This window comes from Balearica regulorum, chromosome 15, assembly GCF_011004875.1.
Source record: "Balearica regulorum gibbericeps isolate bBalReg1 chromosome 15, bBalReg1.pri, whole genome shotgun sequence".
Taxonomy (NCBI): Eukaryota; Metazoa; Chordata; class Aves; order Gruiformes; family Gruidae; genus Balearica; species Balearica regulorum.
Window position 1 is genome coordinate 16,538,132 of NC_046198.1, and position 23,638 is coordinate 16,561,769.

General features: G+C 37.2%; 1 protein-coding gene across 1 annotated transcript in view; it reads right to left on the reverse strand.

The window, feature by feature from the left end:
* Positions 1 to 23,638, reverse strand: part of IQCK (IQ motif containing K) — a 41,470-nt gene that overhangs the window by 7,462 nt on the left and 10,370 nt on the right. The window contains exons 5-8 of the mRNA XM_075767421.1: positions 23,126 to 23,178; positions 22,923 to 23,000; positions 13,271 to 13,355; positions 7,264 to 7,375 (exon numbers count right to left, since the gene is read on the reverse strand). Coding sequence (XP_075623536.1) covers positions 7,264 to 7,375; positions 13,271 to 13,355; positions 22,923 to 23,000; positions 23,126 to 23,178 — 328 coding nt within the window. The remainder of the gene's footprint in view (positions 1 to 7,263; positions 7,376 to 13,270; positions 13,356 to 22,922; positions 23,001 to 23,125; positions 23,179 to 23,638) is intronic.

The window sequence follows — 23,638 nt, forward strand, 5'->3', positions numbered from 1 at the left end:
ACATGTCAGATCTTAACGTGTGTGTGTTATGTAATATAACAGATATATTAAAAGTGTAAAACCCAGGAATACGGGGAGGTCACCACTTACAAGAGCTCCATAATGAGATTAATTAAAGAATTACAGCTATAGTAAAAGGAGGGCAGGTGAAATTAGAAACCAATTATTTTGTTTAAAATCTTCCTAAACCATGACTACATTTCCACCCCCTCTTGGGGAAAGTGGAAAAAAAACCCCAAGACAGAAAGAAACTCTCACATAAAAGGGAGGAATTCCTTACAGTTTACTGAGCTGAATTTTCTGAAATAAACCGCAGAGGTGCAATCTTTAGGCAATCCATTACCTGTTCAGACTGTCTTTTCCTAATCCAGCATTATTACCTACAGTAAATTTTAAATATTTTTTTTAAGCCTAGTGTAAGACGTCCTGTTTATATCTATTCCGTTTTCAGTATTTTCCTTGGGAAACGACTCAGTCCCGCAAACACGCATGGGATTGTAACTTCCTTCGTGGCCCCATTAGAGCACATGACTATGCTCATATGTTTATTTGTTTACGGAATGAATTCCCAGAAGTTTCACGGTGTGGCCATTTTTTTCTGGGTACTGAATTTAACATTTTCCCCTTCCTCAATTCACTCTGCTTTGACGGGATACAATCATTTCCTTTGATACATTACAGCCATCCTTCAAAAGCATGCAGACTAGACTTCCCCCGTTCAACTGAACTTGGTGAGCATATTTAGCTTTCAAACCCTTCCTCATAATTCAGGTGGAGACATCTCACAGCTGCGTAAGGAGTGAGTGACTGCGTTTCCTTGCTTCTTGACAGCACGCATCTGTTCCTGCTCCAGCACTCCTACAACACGCAGCCTGCTCTCCCCTTTATCTGCAATCTCATTCATATTTTCAAGGATTTTCCAGTGACAGAACACCTACGTTTTGAGTTCTTTGGCACGCTGGTGGTTGCAAGCAACCCAAGGGAAAAGATTCTCTCTATGAAAGAAGCATTTTTAAAATCTCTTGGTATAGGTTAATAATAACTTCTACTGGCAAAGAAGAAATACAGCTTGAAAATCGCATGGCATGTAAAGGAATATTCCCTCCTGTATCTGGAAATCAAACCCCCCGCCTCCTGTGAAGATTACTTTCGGTCTCAGTTTGGTATAACTAGATTTTCCACACCCTGTGTACACTCACTGGTACAGAAGCACCTTGCAAAGCCAAGGCTATGGTCAATCTGTAAGAACTGCTAGCTAATAGGGTGACAATTGGTTTTGCTATAAAATCAGGAATATTTATTTTACTATTTTCCCTAAGAAGTGCAATGCTTTTTAAAAATAAAATTTTACAAATTTTTTGCAGGTAAGAAGAAATGAAAGCCCTAGGAAATAAAATAGCTGGAAGTACTAACCAGTTGTCTTTCCAACAGCACAGCAGCAGAGCGATAACCATCGTAACAGACAGCGTCAGTAGAGCCTTTTGTTCACGTACGTGATGAATGGAGATTTAGGTATTTTCATTAAAAAGGTCAAATAGTTTCAAATTCCTTTCATTGTAGGACAGATACTTTTTCATCAGTACTGCATCTACAGAATGTGCTGCTCAGAATCATGACGGAACGGGGTTTGCCCACTGCATGGAGGCACAAATCAAATTAACCAGGTCATTAACCAAAAAGCGAAAGCCTACATCTTCTTGGAAACATTAAAGCAAAAATGTGACTGGAGCTATGTGGGATACCAGCAGCAAATTCTGTCCAGCTTCAAATGGATGTTTTAGGCAGCAGATTTTGACAAAATCAATACAGCCAGCCCTAGATAAATGCACGTGGGGAAAAGTTCTTCTCCTGACCAGACGATCTCATGGAGAACAACAGCCTCATGAAATCAAAAGCAGGTCTTGGTATGTGCATGCCACAGTGTCACAGCCTGCCAAACATGATCTCAGGTAACATGCAGGTTATTAAATCACCTATTTAAATACATTTACATCAAAGTAATTTCAGCAAATTGGAATAATAAAATCAGAAAGGACATCATCTTCAAAAAAAAAAAAAAAAAAAAAAAGAGAAGCCCCAGCTCATCTGCTATTCACTCACATCTCTGGAGGTTGGGGTTTTATTAGCCATGCTTTTTGTACAAGGTAATATTTTTTTAAAATTCTGTAAAATATTCTGGAACAAATTTATCCCCTCAGCTGTGCTAAACTGGGGAGAATTCTCTTTCTCCCTACAAGTCTACAGCTGTGAGCCACTAAACTGAGTCTTGAGTGCTATGCTTCTCTCTACATTTTCAGTCTGAAAGTAGAAACTGTTAAGAGTAAGGACTATCACACCTTAAATATAGATCATTGTGTGGAATGTAATGTTACAGCCATGGAGCAGTATAGCGAACAAAACGTCTGCTAAGAATGCTGTAGCTTTATGATCTTAGGTAAAGGCTGAAAGAAACACTCCTCTTTCTTTGCACTTAAAAAGAAACTTAGCAGGCACATGCGTTAAAAGAGGTCAACAGTCCCGCAAGATGCCATTAATTTATAAAGTAATTTTCAGGCAAAGTCTTCACACTTTCTATCCTAGAACAATTTCCCAAACTAGTAATACATAGTATAAAAGATACGGTGAAAGAAGAATTAAGAATTCCAAACAAAGAAAAAAAAAAAAAAGATGCTTTAGACACGCCATGAAGCGGGGAGAGAATCAGTGGTTTGTGTGAGGCTACATTATACCCTGGCCCACCAAACCGAGGAGACGTACCACGTCGGGATGGTTTCACGTGACACAGCAGGCGCAGGGCAGATTAGCTGATCTAAACATGAACAGCCATCACCGATGGGCAGCTCTCCTTCCCTCTGTTACTGTTGCCCCACTTCCCTGCTATTGGATGTAAGGATTGCCTCGTTACATCCAGTTGTGTCTGTTTGTCAGGCTGGTCCAGCAGAAAGCTCACCTGAGCTTGTGGTTTGTCAGATCCGCCAGCTGAACCACTTCACCTGGAAGCTGTGATCACTAGTGCTGAGGAAAGCAAAAAAAGCAAAAAAAAGCTGGCAGAAGCCTTGGCCAAGGAAGCACAGGACTGCCTTTTTAATGGAGAAGCTGCTGGATCACCTTAGCTCCCCAGAAAAATCAGATTTTTGGTCCCTACTTGAAAAAAAATCCAGAAGTGTTTCCTTCTGGTTATGTTCTAATGAAAACTAAAACTTCGCTATTTGTTTCAATAATACTGAACATGTTTTAACACTCTTTCTGAAACCAGAAAAATAAGTTAAAAATGCCTTTGGATTGGTTAATTACAACCCGTTTACATTTCTAACTTCCTCTTAACACCGTTTTTAAGTATCACACCGGTCAAGGTTATACAAACACGCTTTCATAAAATTATACGTCTTTGCCCAAACCGTACCCTTGAAATAAGGTATACGTAGCATTGCGCTGAAAGCTGCAACAAAGCAGAATCTGACTGCTAGCTCACATTAAGCGAGTCTTTGGCTGATATTTTCATGGAAGGTATGCTGATCTTTCTAGTAGTGTCAATAGAATCACATTACTGCTCCAGTCAGCATTTTCTAAAAGCTATTTGGCAGCTCACCACTCATCCCCTACAGTTAGATTCAACACTGTTTACAGCATCTAATAAACAGGGTTAGTCTCATATATAAATTTAAGAGATCCTTCACTGTTATTCTTAACGTAGTTAACTTTGTCATAAATTGCCGTCTCTATTTTAAAATGGTTTTCCTCCTTTTCTTTTGATCATGAATCTTAATGCTTTATTTGTGTCATCTGAGTTTTTAGCGACAATAAATGCTTTGTCTGCTTGATGCGAAGAGCTCGGTGGTTTAACTAAAGGGGATTAATTGAATTAACGGAATTAATTAATTCAGTTAAACCAAATGCGTAGAAAGACAAGGTTAAGTAGTAGTTGTGTTATGTTATTCACTACTATATGAGCACTCACAGTCCACTTCAGTGCAAAGTCAGTTGGGTTAGATAGAATCACTGGTAAAAGCAGTTTAAATGAACCTTACTGAGTTTACAATGAAATAGGGTTTAACAACCTTAATAAACAGCAGAATAATAATAGCAGAAATAAGAGCAGCTGGAGCACTAACAAAATTAATTATGGCATCACAGCTGAGATTGATAATGAAAACCCCTGGACAGTAACTCCTCAAACTAGTACAGCTGTTTCCAAATAGCCATCTGGCTGGGCCCCATGGCTATTTTATGTATGGAAACTCTTAAATTAACTTAGCAGAGCTCAGTTAAGGAATTACAGAAACAACGTGATAATATTGAAAGCTAATGTGATAAAAGCAATACGAACTTGCACTGGTTAAAGACAAAAATTGAAAAGGGGCAATTTTACAGCTTCTTTTGAAGTGGTGAAACAGCTGTGCGTCCCAGAGTCCTGAAATAATTGATTTGATTACTTGAAAGCTCTATGAGAGTGATTAAAAGGAAATTTGTTTTTCCTTTTGAAACAATTGGCAAAGAAGACAAAGGAAATCTTATCACTACATTACTCTCCAAAACAACATAAATATAGTTTATGGAAAGATTAAATTTCTTCAGAGACAGGAAGTTTTTTTGAATCAGTTCAACTGCCAGATGACAGTCCGCTCCACCCTTAGCCCTGCTTTTCTTAGTTGCAACATTTTGAAAATGGTTTCATGTAACTCTTACTGGTATTGTGGGCAATGGAACATGTGAAAAAGCATGCCTCGATGAGATGATGTAAATGCTAACAAATTGAAAGCAGAGAGTCCAAAACACAAACCCTAAACTGCAATAATTTAAAATGAATTAGCAAGCTGGCTAGGTCAGTTTCTATCATCACCTTCAGGAATGTAATTTTTCAACAATTAACACTGACAGAATTAAACATATATTACAGAGAGAAGAATTTAGCTTTTTTTTTTTAAATTTATAATGAGATTAATTTTATCATAGCAAATTTGAATCCACTATTTTCAGATCTTCAAAACCAGATCTATTTATGTCTTCTTTAAAAAAAAAAAGCCTACATTTTTTTTTTTTCAAAGTAAACTCTTAATAAACCATAGTAAATAGGCTATGAAATCCTACAAAGACTTGAAGAAAACCTTGGTTGCTCTGCCAAAGTCTTCTTTACATATCAGTCAAGTCTGGTGGAAGACAATTTATGTCTCATGGATTTTATTTTTCATCATATTTGTACACTGTTACTAATTTTTAATCTTCTAAAGCCAAGAATTCTACTTCACTTACTGTATATGAACACCCCATATATATACACACACACATATAAATACTGTTTTTTCCTGTTGTGATCTATGATTTTGCTCCTCAGAATTAATTCTTTTCAGCTATAAAATATCCCTTAGGCAACTGCATGGGTTGGTAAATAAAATCTGATCTTTTGTGGATTAAAATTGCAATATAAATATGAATAAATGTTTGGAAAATCTATGCAGACCTTGCAACAAACTGCTATCACACAAGAAAATAGTGATAGTCTTCCAGTTCGGGTATTTGTACTATAACGTATACTGCCCTGAAGAAAATTCTTCTTGTTCTGAACATTTCATAATTAAGTGATCAAAAGGTCCTGCACATAGCACAGTGCAGACACAGAAAAGCGTGTCAGCTCGTAACACCTTGCAATATCTAATACCGTGATGGCAAGGCAGCTGAGGAGGCCACGATACATAAAGGAAGGTTTTGAGAACAATATCTTTTGAAAAATTACTCTTTTATGACAGCTTTGATATCAGCAAATACTTTATGATTTAAAAAATTCTACCCTGAGAATTCTGCAGACTGAATTCACACATAAGCCTTCACAGCTGAAATACAACCTGCAGGAACAGCTTTCACCGTGGTCCTGCTGTTGGTGTGGACGTGCAGAACTGCTTTCGAGGTTGTCGTTCGTTACTGTCTTTGTTAATTATAAGCCTGCCTCAATGTATCTAACTATCTATTCAAAGAAATCTGTTGTTATTTGTATTGGTATCAGTACCGGTATCAATGCAGACTCCTTCTTATGACAAGAAGAACTCCTAACACAGGGAACAGACATCGGAAGAACGTCAAGCATTTTGACGTGTACGCAGAACACCAACAAATTCTGCAATCAGATTTGGAAAAGCAGATTTCTCCACTGGATATTTTCTAACGAACTCAGGGTGTAATACACGTAGTATAAATCTTGCAATATTACAATGGCAGCAGATTTGACTGGACACATTCTATTAAATAGCAGGATGCAGCTGAAGCTAGCCAGCAGGAGCTTCAATCCAGGTCACGCGTTTTCCCTGGAGATCACAAAGGATGGCAGTTTGGGCAGGAAAAGTACCCCCAACAGGAAAATGCTTTTCCTTGCACTTGCAAACGTACAAATCACGGAACTATCCAGTAGCTGCTGCTGCAGTTACCGTCTCTCATCCCAGGGAAAGCAGCAGAACTGTAGACAGACCTCCCTCTGTGGAAGAGCTTTGTCTAGCACAGGTAAGCATGAACAACATACTGAACGACCTCACCTCCATCGACTGGTGTGTAGTTCACATCCCCACATGTATCACGTTTGAGTCCAGCCCAGAGAGGCTGATAAAATGTGGACTGGTTGAGGAGCTACTGAATCCTCCTGCATTAGTAGACAGACAGGCTGGGCGAATAGTCCTCGTTACACCACTGTGCCTGAGTAAGTGAATGGTAACTTCGGCCCTGTCAATGAAGCCTTGTCCACGATCAGGGCAGAAAGGAAACATATTACAGTGTCCCTTCTTAAAGCAATCTGGCCTCATTTCCTTTGGCAATTATATTGGGTTGTTTGGGTTTGGTTTCTTTTTTTAGAACTGTTCATGCTAACTTCTCCTATAAATAACTACAGGGAAATGCCAGTAGAACATTTACCAGATAAAAATCTCACAGTTCAGAAAAATTGTACTACAACCAAAAATCAGTATTTACCTGTTGTGTAGCTGGTAGAGGTCGGATCCTGCCCTAGGAAATACTGTGCCAGCACATTGTCATAGTCCTCTGAAATGACTGAGTTTTGGCCCTGCGCAGTATTTTTGATTGCCACTTTCAGCTATACAGGCAACGAACTTAGAGTAAGTAGTGACTGTAAGGAAACAGCCAGGCATTTCCACCAGACATTCTCTTCTCTTCTCACTCAGGACAAATGTCCTACTGTGTGCCCTATTTTTAATACAACTCAAAGTATAAAAATTCAACACAATGTAAAAAAAAAATTAAAATTAAACCACACAATTCACTTACCTTTGGCTTCCTGCTTAGTCCAGAATTCTTTCACTCTCTTAAAAATGTTTTTTTCCTCTCTCAACTGCTTTTGCCACTGACGTAGCTCTTGTATTTCGCTATCACAGCGGACCTGGGAAAGGGAAAACAGAAAATGCAACTAAAATTATATATGCTCATGTTACCCATGATGATGATACAATGTGTTTTCATGGGGCTGTGGCTGGGCAAATAGGTGACATCCACCCTTTTTGCTGGGCCTGATATAAAACCACAATCCCAGAGGTTTACAGTTTTCAACTTATACGGAAATAAACCCCACATAATTGACAAACCCCATTGAAAACATAAATATGCCAGTTAAGGGATCATTTTGATTACCGAGGACTCCTGAGAACGTGATTGCAGTGAGACTCTTATTCTGTGAGTTAATTAAAATTTAAAGCATCATGCTGAGCGTATTAGTGCCCTTAGAAAACCCCAACACTGTAAACCCAACCCACTGACCAACATAATAGAGCAAATGAGGAGCACGACGGGTCATACAGCAGGAAATTTATTCCAGCAAACTGATTCACACCTGCTATCAGCTGCAAAGAGGCTTACTGCCAATCCCAGCCCTACAATGCTCACAAACAGGAGAGCCATTAACCTGTTATCTGAAGTAACTAACCGGAACGCATGACATGGTATCTATTCTTTGTCAGTCAATCACCCCCATGAAGGGCGTAATTCTGTTTCCACATAAAATGACAACAGTCACAGGCCTTGACTCCCTTTAAGATTTAAGTTGAATTCTTCTGTTACTCTTTTGTACTGGTTTGGATCCTACTAATACAAGAAAGAGCTAGGTTTGCATCAGCAGCTTTTACCACTCTGCTACTTAAACTTGTTCTAAGCAGGATTTGATTAATTAGCAGTGTGTTGCCAGTTGTCTACCTCGGCATTCACACAATTACTACCTCCGCGCTAGAGCAGAAATTCAGAGTAGGTACCGTCCTTCTGACAGTAGTGGGAAGGGGACATGCTAGCATTAGCTTAGTCACTGCTAATGATTATTCTCTTAGAGTCATATTCAACTTATAATAGAATTATTAAAAATGCAGTTTCTGTTTTTTCTAAATGTTACCTATATAGAATGTTGTCATGGTTTAGGACTTAATGCCCTAGTAATTCAGGCTGAAGTTGAATAACACAGTAGAAATAAGCAGCAATAAGCTTGGTTTCCCCTGGCGCATTTTTGCTTTCAGGAAGCCGACTAAATAGTTTTCTAGAAACTTTCTTATATTTATTTCATTCTTACATGATATGGCAATGAGTTTGCTCTGTGATTTGAACTCTATTGCTCTACTACTCATTACACTCTGGTTTTCTCCCACTTTGCTGAGATACATACAGAGCAAAAGCGCAGGACTTAGTTTTCCACTAGTTAAAAAAAATAATAAAGAAAACAATATAAATTATTTATCAAAAGTATTCTTTCCGCCCAGAATTTCTCCTTTGTGGTGCAGCTAAGAACATAATAGACTGTAGCTGAACTCCCACGGCACTTTTCAACCCACTTACTTAGGAGAAGATAACTTGCTGTATTTCAGATAGTGCACTGGCAGAGCAGAAATACAATACAAGGTTACATGATCAATAAAGACAGGCAAGACTTTTACTCAGTGACTTGACATCAGGTACCTCTTAGGCCTCTAATAATATCCCATTATACTAATATAATTCTGTACTATCTTCTGTAAAAGTTGTAAGAAGTTCTCACAAGATAAAGTTACTGTTACTAGTGATCTTTTCAGCTATGCAAAAAAATCAAAACCATTTTCTATTAAATCCATCAAATACTATTTTAAAAAATAAAACATAATCCCAAACACAGAATAATTTATTTAGGCTTGCAAGAGACATTTTTTTATTTTATGCTGTCATGCATTATTTTATAAATCATGTAATTCCCTGTTACATGGAGTCAGTTTATCTGCACAGGAACGGGTTAAGGAAATGCTTATAGGACATAGAAATGACAGTAACAGAAAAGAGGCAGGAAGATAGAGAAATTACTACCTCTATGTCTGAAAATAACATTTTTGAAAAACTGCAGTGTCCATTTACAACTGCAGCTCTGTAAGACCTGTATTTTGGCCTGTGACAGGGCCACAGTCACCTCTGTGTACTGAAAATGAAGACAGTAATTCTTAACAGTTAAAAGATAAAAGGCAACTATAGTAGATTCTGTATACTCTCCCTAGGTAAATAAAACAGTGGAAGTCTAGTGAAATACATAGCAAAATACAGGGTTCGGAGATAAAGGCATAGTCAGATAGACCCAAATACTCCAAAGTCCAACATGAAATCCAAGCCGTGAACATGAGCTCCCAGAACAAAGTGATTTTTTAGAAAGGTGAAAGAAAAGAAAAAGGAGCACAGATACGCCACCAAATAAAACTTAACAAAATACCATCAACACGTTCCAAATATGCTAAATAGATTAGAATTTAGCAGAGTTGTGATAATTTCTCAGAAAGTAGTTTATTTTGTAGAGTGCAATTCTACCATGGTTAAAAAGCCATGACTCAGCAGCAAAATCTCCAGGCACATAATCGAAGGGTCAAGAGTCCTGTCCAAACAACTGATGAGTCTCTCCTGCAGACCAGCAATGCGTGAAGCACTGAAAGGGTCCTAACTTCGAAGGGAGAGTTCGCTCTTACCCAGATCACTTAGGCTGAATCTACGCTTGCTGTAAATAACAGCGAATATTCGTGTGACCTTCTGGTTTGAGTCTTTGCTAGTAGCCACAACTTGCTGGAAAGGAATATAAATTGTGATAGCAAAAGCACAACACCACTTTGTAAAATATGAAGATAAACCTGCTTCAATTCTGATTTAACTTTTGCTCAAATAATATTTATGTATAAAATAGCACTGAATATTTACAGAATGCTTTCCAATTTAAACTCCACGATATTACAAGATTTAGTCAAAATAAACTGCTTTCTATGGTAGGTTAGAACATGTTGCAAAACAGCGCAAGGGTAACACTAAAGCTTCGACCAGAGACATTAGAGGAAATTATATTAATGATAAATCCCTTCAGTCTATAATAGTTGTGCAAACCGTAAAGGTTAAAAAGACCCTGTAAACCAAATGGCACTAAGCACAGATTCTGCAGTAGAGGGGTGAAGGAATATATCATCTTTTACTGGAAAAGTGCCTGGAAAATTGATATCTGGCCATCAAGGGTTTTCATCAGACACTGAATACTGCCTTAGCCCATGACAAATGAATGGAACCTCAATAAAAGAGGACGGTGAGAAGTGAAGAGAAAGAATTCTGATGACAGCTGTCTCAAGATGTCCTTGCCCTCAAAGAGACCCCTCAAGATGACATCTTCCTTTCTGATCCTCTTACTCATCAGTTGATGACATCTTCCTTTCCGATCCTCTTACTCAGCAGTTGTAGCTTCCACTGCTTTTTGTTCTGGATTTAATTCTTGATTAAACTTGAAATAATGTTCAGAGTACTCATCAATGTCTTTATATGAAAGATTGTAGCAAGGACTACCTTGATGCAGCCATTAATTATTACTACCAAAACAAGTATTTTTCTGAAATTTGCTTCAGATAAGGATGAATGCATTGCTTTGATCATGTCTTATTATCAAAAAGTTCTCAATATTCTGTTCCTATAGCTTTTTTTCCCCCCTTTACATAGAAAAATCTTTACTGCCTGATCCACTTTCGCTGAGTGTCACGCGTTTTTGACAGTGGCACACTCAGACAGCTAGATGTGGCAGAAACAAGTGAAGTATCCCAATAAGATGCAATGCTCGGTCAGTTATATAACGAGATAACCATATTGATCTACGCAGCAGCGTTTAACGAAATAGCTCAAAAATGGTCTGAGTCCATGGAAGATGTGTCCGAGAAAAATAACGTGCTGTGGTTTCTCACACTTTATATGATGTTGATTAAGAATAAGAAACTTAGAAGGTTCACATTTGGGATAGTGTTGTTAAAGACAAAACTATCCTGCCCAGATTTCTGAGACTTTTACTTTCGCTGAAATCCATCAGTGAGACCAGAATCCTTCTCCATCCACCTTTCCAACACGTACCTATGGCATGGGATTTTATGTCCTTTCAAGTGTATCTTGAGAAGATCAATGATGAAGTACACTGATCCTTTATTACAGTGCCATATAAAATATGTACATGTGCTTGTGTTTAATTCTGCAATGTTATCACGATGTGTACATTTTTATTTCAATAATAGTGTTTAAAAGTTCCAAATTCTGTGAATTATAAAACAAGGTTTAATGAAGAACATCAGAAAAGAGCTGAAAATACTGACACAATAATATCCTTAGAATGCAAAAGGGCATTATTTGTAAGTGTTCAGTTATTACCACAATAAATCAAAGTCAGCTAATTTATTTTAAAAGCAAATCATCCATATTCTTTGGTAAATTCTCATAATATATATTATCATTAATAAGATGAAATCCCATTTGAGCTTAGTGTTCTCTTAATTTAGAAGCCCAAGGATAACACATGGCCCTATGTAGTAACTTGTTAGTAATGATTTTTATTTTATATTCTGATTTTAATTTAAATTTCATTTTTAAAACCCCAAGATCTTTCAGCTCTAATAAGCTAAAACATGTAACAGCTAACTTTATAATCTGAATTATTTTTGGTGTCTCCTACTTTTTATAGCTACAGTTTCTCATTTCTGGGAAGTGCTTTACAATGATAAATACTACTGTGAAAATGTTAAAGTTAATACATAGAGCGGGGAAGGATAGTGCCCTTCAGGAGCTTTGGTAGAAGCACAAGGTATCTGAGCAACCTTGCACTGTTCAGCAAACAGAACTGTTATTGGATATCGGTGGCCTTTGCAATACTCTGCTGTAAGGATGCCTGCAGTGATACTGTCAGTGGTAATTAATGTTAGTGTCAGTGCCATCTCTGCTTAAAAAAAGAAAAATAAAGGAAAACGAACAAACAGCATCACAAAACTCTATCAGTCAAGAAGATCATTTTGAGGTATTTCATCATCTTTGGCTGCATGGCACGTTATAGTAGCCACTCATATATATATTCATGCTTGTTAAAAGCAGTAAAGAAGAACTGAACAGAGAGTGTTTTATACTGACTGTTATTTAAAGAACACCTGACATACAGAGATGTTTCACTGTCCATCACAAAGAAATGACTGCTATATCTGGAGGTGATTTACAAGTTTAAATTTTGATAAAGACATTTCCTTATCACCAAAGTCACCTGAATTTCAAGTCCATTGCTTTCCAAGGCATGAAGGTGTTAGAGCCTTTCAAAGAAATATTTGACAGAATCTGTTCAGGTTTTTCAAAATAATTTATTTTGTATCCCAGGGTTAGCATGGCTGTTACCCTCCAAAATAATAGTATTAGCCAATTTTCTTTGTATTTATTTTATGTACCTTGATTTTCCCCCTTAAACTGGGGATTGCGTTAGTGTTGTATTACTAGCATGGCATGCAGCATCTGCTTGCCATTTTGTTTCCCCTTTCCTTGAATAACAGCCTTCATGCCTCTCCTACATCTCCGGTCTCATTCTTGGTCTCAATTCTTTGTCCTTTGTTTCTGTATGCTTTTATTACTTAACAGACCTCACCAATCCTCCTCGTGCATCTCCACACTCACTCACACATCCCCACACGAAGCAAAGTAACACTTCATCCTTTAGCAACTAGCCAAAGATCAACGGGAAAAAAAATGTGTTCAGTGTTAATTGTACTTTTGAAACTCTAATTTCTGTGGATTTTCTGTTGTTGAGGAAAGCAGTGAGGTTACATCAGTGTAAATGCCTGTGAAAAAAATTGTAGTCACTAGGCATAAGGCAGAGCAACATCCAAAGCCAATGAACCATGGGGGGCTGAGCAGCTATTTATAGTATCCCCTACTCAAAATTTATGTAAGGATTTTCCCTGGGGCCTTCACAGTCCTACGGTTTTCAACATCAAGCAAAATAATTATAGATTACTCTTACCCGATAACCTCTCCAGAAGGACTGAATTACTATGCTTGCTTCTTCTTCTGATAGAAGGAGAGAGAGAGGAATTGGTGGCCTAGGACTTAAAAAAAAATAATGTTCTGTAAACAGACAGCCTATAAATGTAAAATACTTTCTTCCCTAACAGTATATTTTTTAAAAATGAAAAAGGTTGTTCAGGAGCTTGAAAGATACGATTTCTTATTGCTCCTAAGATAAAATGTGCAAAGAGTAGCTCCTTTAAAAATACATTCTGTGTTATGTGCACTACAATAATTTCTTCTTTAAACCAATAATATGCAAACGGCACATCAGGCCCAGTAACCTTTCCTATTCTTCTACACGGATTTCAAATTCCTACTATTACGGTAAGGTTTGGGGTGGCAGTGGAAGGGGGGCGAGAAAAGTAGCTGTGCCATTTGTAAGCAGAGGAGGTTTTAGCGGGCATGCAACGACAAACAGACCTATGACGTAAATGTTTCTAACAATTAGTAAATAGAACATAAATATATTATAGTACATCAGTTTACATTATGATTTCACTTAAAATTAAAATTTGCTGAAAAAAGTAATGATTATCATATCTGCATAAACATGGATCCATGTTGAGAAATGTCTAAACAAGTTCTTAAAATGCTGAACTTTTACATTTGATAGTGTATACACATTGTTTGGTGATAAAAGAAATACATATGTGAAGCCAACAATTTTCAGCCACAATATCCCGTAATTTGAAAGCATGTTTGTGATTCTGTTGCTACCAATTTTAATGGGAAACACTCTAAACTATAATTACAATTATAATTACAATTCAGCCATCACTAACAAAAATTCAAATCACTGTATCAAATCTTGCTTCCCAAAAGCCACTTTCTACGTTGATTTATTTCTCACACACGATCAGAAAGCACCCATTGGAAAGGACAAGACAAAATGCATTTATATAGTTTCTTTTATAATAAATGCAAGTTAAAGCTAATAAGCTACAGGGCAATAATGGCGCAACTCATGAAGATACCAGTGATAAGTGGTAGACGTGGCACAGCGTTAGGATGGCTGCTAGGAGCAGATTGAACACAGAAGACCACAACATGATGAACTTGGATGCAGCAATCCTCTACAGACCCGTGCAACCCAGGCAGGAACATTATTTATAGTATTTACACTATAAAGACACATATACTGCAAAGACCATCAATTAACAAGCTATTTATGCCGTCTTATATTTTCTGGCTAAAACATTAATTCTGCCATTTCTTTTGGAAATTTTTTTGCAGTATATTCCAGCTCAAGCTAGCAGGACATTTTCTTTTCACCTAATTTCATTCCTATTAGTCTCTGCCCTGGTAAGCGTCCTATGCTCTCTGACGTCTTTCTCTAGGGCTTGTCTTCACTGAAGGAGCATTTTGACTTAGAGCACAATCTTAACTACTATCTAATGCTACACTGACTACACCGGTTTAGTCTGTGTGCTCAGCTAAATTGGGCTCATTGTCATGTCAGCTGGGTTTTGGCCTACATTTATTTTAATGTGAAAGAAAACCTCAGTCTGTTTGGAAGGGTAGAAATAAGACAAAAATAAAAAGAAGTCTCTCCATTAAGCTACACAGTTTTAGCTCTGTGAACATTAATTAGCATTTCTACTGCTCAAGGGAAATCATAAGTGCCGGACAAGCAAGGCTTCCTGAGCTAACGGCTTCTTACAATCAGACTTAAAAATATGAAGTTGGACTGTGCTGGTTTGGCTGATAGGTTTGCATCCTTTGTTCTATTTTTGATCTTTTTGAAAACCAAAACTTAGAGTGGGAGAATCACAGGCAGACCTACATATTTTACAGCAGTTATGTCAAAGGCATTGAACTGTCTCTACGAATGAGTACCTCTCCGAAGAACAAACTGAGATTTCTCCTAGCCTGCAAGGCTGACTCTAGCATTCATTTGCTTTCATTTTCAAATTATAAAAATGTCCAGTTTATAATCCAACACTAAATTTGAGAAACTGATCTAAAAATCAAGCAAGAACAGGACTTGATTTGCAGTAGGACAGTCACTGGCAAATCTCCATCATTTCAACAGGGCAGCTCTAAAGAAGAGAAGTCATGCCAGGTCCAGTTTTGTCTGAGAGAATATACTCAGTTGGCTTCGGGTCAAATAAAAATAGAATCTGAGCAGAGGCAATCACCCCTCAGCAGTGAACTAGGAAAAGAGGGAATATGTCATCTGTGGCAGAAGACAGCTGTATGCCTCCAAGGAGATTAAAACTGACAGTAAAATGTACGCTAACAATGTTCTGCTTATTTGGTCTTCGATTATGCACATACATTAAACATATTGATATCTATTTTGACATATATATCAGATATATTGTTTAACATAAGGTGCACCTGTAAAAGAGCATCGGTAAAATGATTTTCTTAAGTATTCTATTTTACCAAATCTGAATAAAGCAGACACTGACCAGAGGAAAGTTAAATTCCAGAAACATGTTTCTTACTTTCTGAGCAAAACTGTGCAGATCCTGATTAAGTGAGATACTAATTATATTACATTATGCAGGTGGAATTTGGCACCCAGAAGATATAAACCAGACTTGCATTAAATAAATGTGTGAGATATTGAAAATGGCTCTTATTGAAGACATGTATCTGATTTCCTGGCTTTCTCACTGAACCCTCAAGATGAGGGGGAAAAGGTCCTCCATTATCTTGTCACCAAGACAGACAAGCTAACCTACGGGGTTCCCACTCACGCTGACAGACGCTGTGTACAGTCAGTATTTTTACACAGTAATATCCAGAAACCCCAATTGTCATTAAGTTCCCAACCTACAAATAGGTCTGATTCCTTCCTTGAGAAAGAAATACAAGAAAAAATCTAATCAAGCAAAATTTTCACTATGTATAATTCTGGATTTTGTAATTGCTCTCTTTATTCAAATGCATTCCCTAACAGTACCACAAGCACCAGGCGTAACCAGGAGCCTTACAGCTCGCTGCCGGCAGGACCACCGTGCACATCGCAGAGAGCATCGGTGCCTGGGCGGGCGGTGGCAGTGCAATATCCACCTGGAGTCAGGCAACGATGATCAGGTTTCTCTCTGCTTTTAGAACGCTCATCTCTAGAAATATTGAAGCAACCCTAACAAGAAGAATCAGGCTTCTGGAGGCCTGGAGGCTTCAGTACGACAGCCGCTGCCATATCAAACAGCCACGACCACTTCACCTTTCATTTGACTGTGATGGTTATTGTTCTTGAATAGTTATATCATGTATGAACACAGGCAACGACACAGTCACCGCAAAATTCATAAACTAAAAGACAAAAGAACAGACCAAAGAACAGAGATAAATATAAGACATACAAGTAAATGACCACGGTGATCTGTGTAAATCTTAAAAAAATGATTCTGAGAAAGTCTTTGGTTTGGAAAGTACTCCAAAAAATCAGATGCTGGTCTGAACTAGCAAAAAATAATTGTTCTGGACTTTTTTCAAAGTAGTTTTCTGTCATATTTCAGTATTTCTTATTCATACTCAGAGAATCTAGAAATACTACAGCAGCACCTGCCTTCAAGTCCTTCTTCTTACCTGCCTATCCATGAAAAAGTATTGTTTCAATTCAAAATAAATGCCTCAAAAATCTCTGCTTATAGATACTATGAAGATCATTTACCCAAAAAGCAGAAAAAAGATTGTTCATAAACAATCAGACACTGAAGAACCGATTTATCTGACCTGGTATTTAAAACCAATTAGATAAATTAATCACATATTTCACTATCACTGAATGAGCCTCACAGGTTTACAGGGAAACATTCCCACAGACACTTGACAAAAATACCCTGGAACATTTTCACAGCTCAAACTGCTGTGAACTGAGACCTTTCTTTGTACCATTGTGAGTATTAATGCAACTATTCAACAGTCAGAAAGAAATTACTAACTACTGCTTTTCTTTTGGAGTAAGCTAAATACACTAGAATAAGAGAAAAGTATTTGGAGAAAAAAAATCCTTAAAATATGTAGAAAAAATTTTTTGTGCTTTATGTGGAGGGTACATTTTGGAAGGATTGTGAATGTGGGAATAACCAAATTGAATCCTCTGAAGAAGGAACTGCAAACGAGCAGACATTTTGAAGTGTGACTCCTGCTGTCTGAACTCTTCTTCTCTATCACCTTCTCCAAATAAAAGCTCCTTGGTACTGTCAATAGCTAAATGAAGAATAAAAAAAAATGTATTTTGACTCCTTTTGCCCCCCTCCATTCTCTGCATTTGCTGGTCTTTGAAATACACTTTGTATTTTGAATATCCTCAAACATAAAGGCTCTAGGTTGTGAACAAACAAAACATTTTACTGTTAAATTTCCTGTTTCATTTCTGTCTCAGACACAATTCTAACAAAAACACCCCACCACGCACACAAAAAAAAGATGCAAAGTATTATAGCATAATAAACTATAAAAATACACTCAGAAGTATTATCAGAGTGGTCACAGTGATAATATGCATACAACTGTTAACACATGCACACTATATACTTATTTGCCCATTTCTAATGAAGAAAAGACATGGTAAAAAGAAAGGACAGTGTGGAACTAACATGAGAAAGTTGGGCAGTGGGGAGGCAGAGTCACGTCACGGTCAGGAGAATGAGGCAGAACAGGCGAAGGGTAACCAGAGTGTGAGAGGAATTAGAGGAAGCACAGCGAGAAGTCTTAGTAGTGAGACCATGCCAAGCAAGAATCTTTTGTCTTATGTTCTGTCTGAAAATTATAGTGGTTTTCTTGCCTCTTAATATGCTCTCTACTTGGGAAGGACTTAACCATTTGAATGGTAAAGGCCAGTCCTCCTTCTGTGCTTGCATGCTTGCTGTGTATTTTGCAAGTGACAAAGCGTTGCCTCAGTTTTCTCTTTCGTAGGATCAGTATTTATGTAGTCTGGAAGAGCGTTTGTGGTCCTGGACTGAAGGAAACCAAACGTGGACCTATTCCAAAGTCCTGGGGAAATTTCCATCTATGTTTGTGTACTTTAGGTCAGACCTCATATCCTGTAAACAGGAAAAACTAACAGCAGCAAACAGAATCTCCAATTAGTGCTCCAGCAGCAACATGAGGAAGATGTCACAAACCACCAACATGTTTTCAATTTTCTCATTGCCATTTTGACAATCTTTACATGAATTAAGGCAAGTTTCAACACTGCATCAAGATTTATAGCCATAAAAGCTCAAAACCCACCATTACATAATATAAATATTTCATACAGAAACTTTGTGCGATTTTCCAACACACAGTTGTAGTTTTTTAAGTCAAAAATTTCTCCTTCGTTAACTTGAATTCTGTCACATTACTGGAATGGCAATTCTTTACTTGGATCCACATAGAATAACATCCATACAGACATAATTGTTGGATTTTTGTTACTACAATTAAATGTACTGCTTATCATACACCCCTCACCAAAAAAAAAAAAAAAAAAAAAAAAGAAAAAATAATCAAAGCTCAAATTATTAAAGAAAATGAAAGAAAAAACATAATGCAAATCTAATATACTCTAAACATGGCTGGTTCTGAGACAAACCAGTGAAATATAGCAGCGTGTAGAAAGCAAAGCCTGTAAAAACTGGGGACATTATGGAAAGAAAGAAGTCAGTCACCCGTGCCAAATTACCCCTATTGGCCATCTGAGAACTGACAGTGAAGTCAACTGTAAAGGCAGCTGAGACCAGCAGATTTCCCCTAATTAAAATATTGGGGGGAGGGAGAAAAACAAATCAATGTGTATATATATATGTGTGTGTATATATATGCATATACAGATATTTGGCAAAAAGCCACTACTTCAGATTTAGGAATCATTTATAAACATTTATATATTTATCCTCGCTGTCTGCTTCATTAAAGCCATGATAAATTTATTTTCTCTGTATCTGCACATTGGTTTTGGTACACACAGACAGATTAAAGCAGGAAACGTGTCCTTCTGAACTAACTATCAGGTAAAGACCTCTGTATAGAAAATGAGAAAATGCAGATAAATAAATTCTTGTGAATTAATGTTTCTTTATAAAATACACCTTCAGTTTCTGTACCCCCTGTAAATATGCCTACAAAGACTGATCTTCAACAGCCAGGCAAATACTTATGCTTATTCCTAACCTAGATCCACATACCATCTTCTTTCATTGAATGTAAGGGCTGAAGGTGAACTTGAACAGTACTGTCATGTTATTAAACTCACATGACAGTAGACTTTTATAATATTGGTATTTTTCAGAGCAGTGGAACTTTTAAAAAATTGTTTTCTTTCATTAATAGGCTAAAGAAGGTTGGATAATGATACTCCCATGATACTCAGAATAAAGACTCAGCCTATCTATGTCAGAAAAATAAAACTGAAGGGGGATCAGGGCATAAACACAGATCACTCTTTCCCTGTCCCTGATTCCGTACGTACAGCTTGGTTACTTGCGATTGAGCTTCACTGCTATTCAACCAGAAACACCACTGGAAAATGCTGACAAAAGGCAACTGTGTTGCTCATTAGCACATTTATAGGAGTACAAAACATTCAAGGCTCTAATTCTATTTACTTTACTTGGCTATATCAGCAGTCTGGAATGTAGGAACAGGGACATCAGTGAGTTTCTCAGCAAGTTTCCAAAAACTGTTGTTCATTCCTTGTTAAAACTCCAGTTTCCCGGGCTCTGGAAGGTACAGCTGTCCTTTAAGACAACAGAAACGGTTTGTGTTCTCCTGGACGTGAAATGGAGATTACCAGTCAGTCTTGAGGCTGCTCCTTCTATTGCTTTGGAAATCTGCTTCGGGAGTCAAGGATGCCCAAGGGATGTAATATTTTGTCAGTGCTACTGGCAACATACAGAACCCAGTGGAAGCCAAGGTAACTATACTGAGGCTTTTCTTTACTGATGTTATAGCAATTACCATAAATACTAGAGCTGGAAACAAATTCAAATTTCATAAGCTCCTTCACCTACAGTAACCAGCTTTTGAAGGTACAATGTTTGCATTTAAAATTCTGGAAACCAATGCAGCATTTGGGTCTCCTTATAAAGGACAAGTGGGCTACAAGATCTCATTTAGAAACACATCATACAGAGAGCAAGGCTCATAAGACTGTGGCTTTGATTATTCTTAAGAAAAATGAGCTTCAAAGAAAAACTGGAGGCGCTGGAGAAGCGCCAAAAAAGTCATACTCAGGTATGGAATATATTTAAAAAATCTGGATCTCTGATAGAACAAAAATTTATCCCTCTGGGGTTTTTTGTTTTACTTTTTTTTTTTTTTTTTTAAGCATGAAGACCACTTTGCACTGATAAACCCTATTTTAACACAGTATAGAAATGTGTTCCTATTTCACAGACCTCTCAGAATGCTTTGGGCAAGTAACTTAAAAAGCAACGCAAGAGTTTACCCTTAAATTTGCAGCAACAGTTTTTACTTCTTTTTATTTATTATGCCATCAAAACAATTGGGATAAGGATGTTTCTCATCAAAATTTGACCAGTGCTTTTTAGCATATTGTCTCTTACATACTCATAAATCCTGTTAAAAAATGAAAACTCCTTTACAAATAAAAATGGAAATGACAATAAAAAGCATAGAATCGATTACATTTTAAATGTGATATCTGGAAGGATATAATAATAAATGATTTATGACATATCTAGAAGGACATAAGAATAAATTCTCTCATTTTCATTCTTATTTAATATTGCAATCTTTCACTTTGCCCTAAGAATGCTTACTTCATAAGCAATATTTGTTAAGAAATCTGTAATTTTAAGTTAAGTTCACAAAAAAGTTGTTTTTAAAAATAATTTTAATAATTATTTTTAAAGGCCTACTTCTTTATAGGACTTAAGATCAACTGTGTACCAGTTTAAGTAGGACTTTGACACTTCTGCGTCCTTGTGGAGCTGTCACTACATTATTTAGCAGCACAAGTACTAACAGAAGCTATGAGTCATTCAGGCTGTGATTCCACAGTGTATTTCTCTGGTTGGCAAAGCTGACTTAAGCAGTTCCTGCCACCACCTCTATATCTTACCAGCTCATTTGTTCTCTTCACCTTGCCCTGAGCCCTTCATTTGAATCCTTTGTTTGTGCCAATACAAAGGTTTGTCAGGCTCTCAGGTGAACCAGATTGGAGAAATTATCTGTATTTTAAATAGCTATACAAACCCTCCTCAGATATTTTGACAGAGATATTTCTAACTCAGAGGAGGTCCCTGATCAGAATAACCAAGCATCCTACCAAGCAGACAGGGCAATATGAGGTTGCCTACAAGCAGGCTGGGGTGAAGAGCGGGAGAGAGCAGGGAACCATTTAGGTCAGCTTTACTTCCAAGAGAATCAAACGTCTGTAAAACTCTGATCTCAGATACTTAGCTTAGGTACAAATATCCATCCTCACAATTTGGTGGTATCAAAACTGCCTTACTAACCAACGGCTCTTCAGCGTGCCTAAGAAATGAGTAGGACAACTTCACTGCAGTTTTCAAAGTGCAAAATTCCCTTAAACGGGAATCTTGTTGACCAGACCTCGTGACCTACAGAAGGAAACTGTTAGAAGTGTCCCACCAGTGGCAGGTTTGAACAACAGCGGCTGGGCAGTACGACGCAGCAGCAGGTGCCTGCGGGTATTGGAGTTGAGATGAAATGGGTCACTCTCCAGAGATGTCCATCTGTTACCTCAGAAACTTCCTACACAAATTTGACCACATGACTACCTTTAAGATAGTCAAAGATGCCACAATCACCAGCTTTTCTCCAAAGACCTGTGAACATCAAGGAGCTTTCCTCTTGCTGGATCAGTGACTCAAGGTTCTAAGTTTCATGTGACAAGAGTTCAAGAAAGCTCAGTTTCTACTTACATAGTGTAATGAAGTAAACATATCTACAAAGATATTAATCTCCAAGTTTTCACTGACCACCAACCTAGCTTCCAAGTTTTCAAATTGAAAATTTTCTTTAAAATCTGACCTCTGTAATTTTCTTATTCTCTCACTGTGGACTATTACTTTACTTTTCTCATACAACAGCTACCATTTAAAACAAAATCCAGTCTCAAGGACAGTAACATTTCTTTCAGAACTACTGTGTCGCTTGGTTCTACAGGAATTATGAAGACTATGCGATTGAGGCTGCCAAAACAAGTGTTCATTTCTCAAATGCAAAGTCATAAATGTCTGCTGAAATGCAGAAATACATCCTGACGCCAAGGATTATTACAGGTATTGTTAAAACAGCTGCTTACAGTTAGAGGAAGAATTTCTAGACTGTATAGCCTCAAAGATTTCCATAGTAGGAAGCAGCATTGAAAACACTACTTTGCTCCTTAGTACAAAGATATTCATAATACTACCAGACTATTTGAATGCCCTGCACTCTACAATTAAAATGTTTAAGAATTCTAAACTAATTTCTCTGTGAACAATTCTGGTACAAAATACCTTGTAACAAATACACTACCAAGTAAGAAAGCATCACACAGTTCTTTGTTGCACGCAGTAAAGGGCATTTAGAGGGCACAGTTATAATGCATCGAAGCTCTATTACTTTTTTGGAATAGCAGGGGAAAAAGCATAAAAGGAGAAAAGGTTACTCTAAGTACTGCAATAACTTACTGGTCCTTTAGCCAGTCGTTAACAAAAGGAATGGAAAAGAATTCTGTGAATGACTCATCTTTCCTCTTTGGGTTCTTGCTGATAACAAAAAAAAAAAAAAAAGAAAACAACTCATATTAATTTAAACTGTAGCAATTCTATTTGCAAATTAATGCCTTTGAATCATTGAGAATAATTAATAGCAAAAGCCATGATTAACTTACTTGTATAACCACTCAGTTAGGAAATCACAGGCAATAAATTTGGTCCTTTTTCTCTAAAGATAGAAGATAGTTTCAAATTATTTATTATCTTTGGATTGGTCACATGTTTTTACTACTGGAGAGGAACAGAAGCTAAATTGACTGCTTTTATTAAATAAAATATACAGTACATTACTCTGTCTACTTTAATATTGCTACTGCCAACAGTCAGTGGCTCAGCCAAAATTTTAGAAATGTTATGGAATGCTTTCAAGTCAAGTCAAAAAATCAGTGAGAAAATTCTACATATCCTCTCTGGATATTTGCTGCAGTAAAGCTGTAACAAATATCTCAGAATGGTGTTCTTTCTAAGTGGCAATCTCATTGCAAAGAAATTAACAGAACTCACATATGAAAATACGTTGTAAATTACTCGCCATTTTGCTCAAGGTTCTTTATTATACTTAAAATACTTCATCACTTCCAAGGCACAGAAGGAACATTGATGCCATATTGTTTCCTCCTGCACAGAAC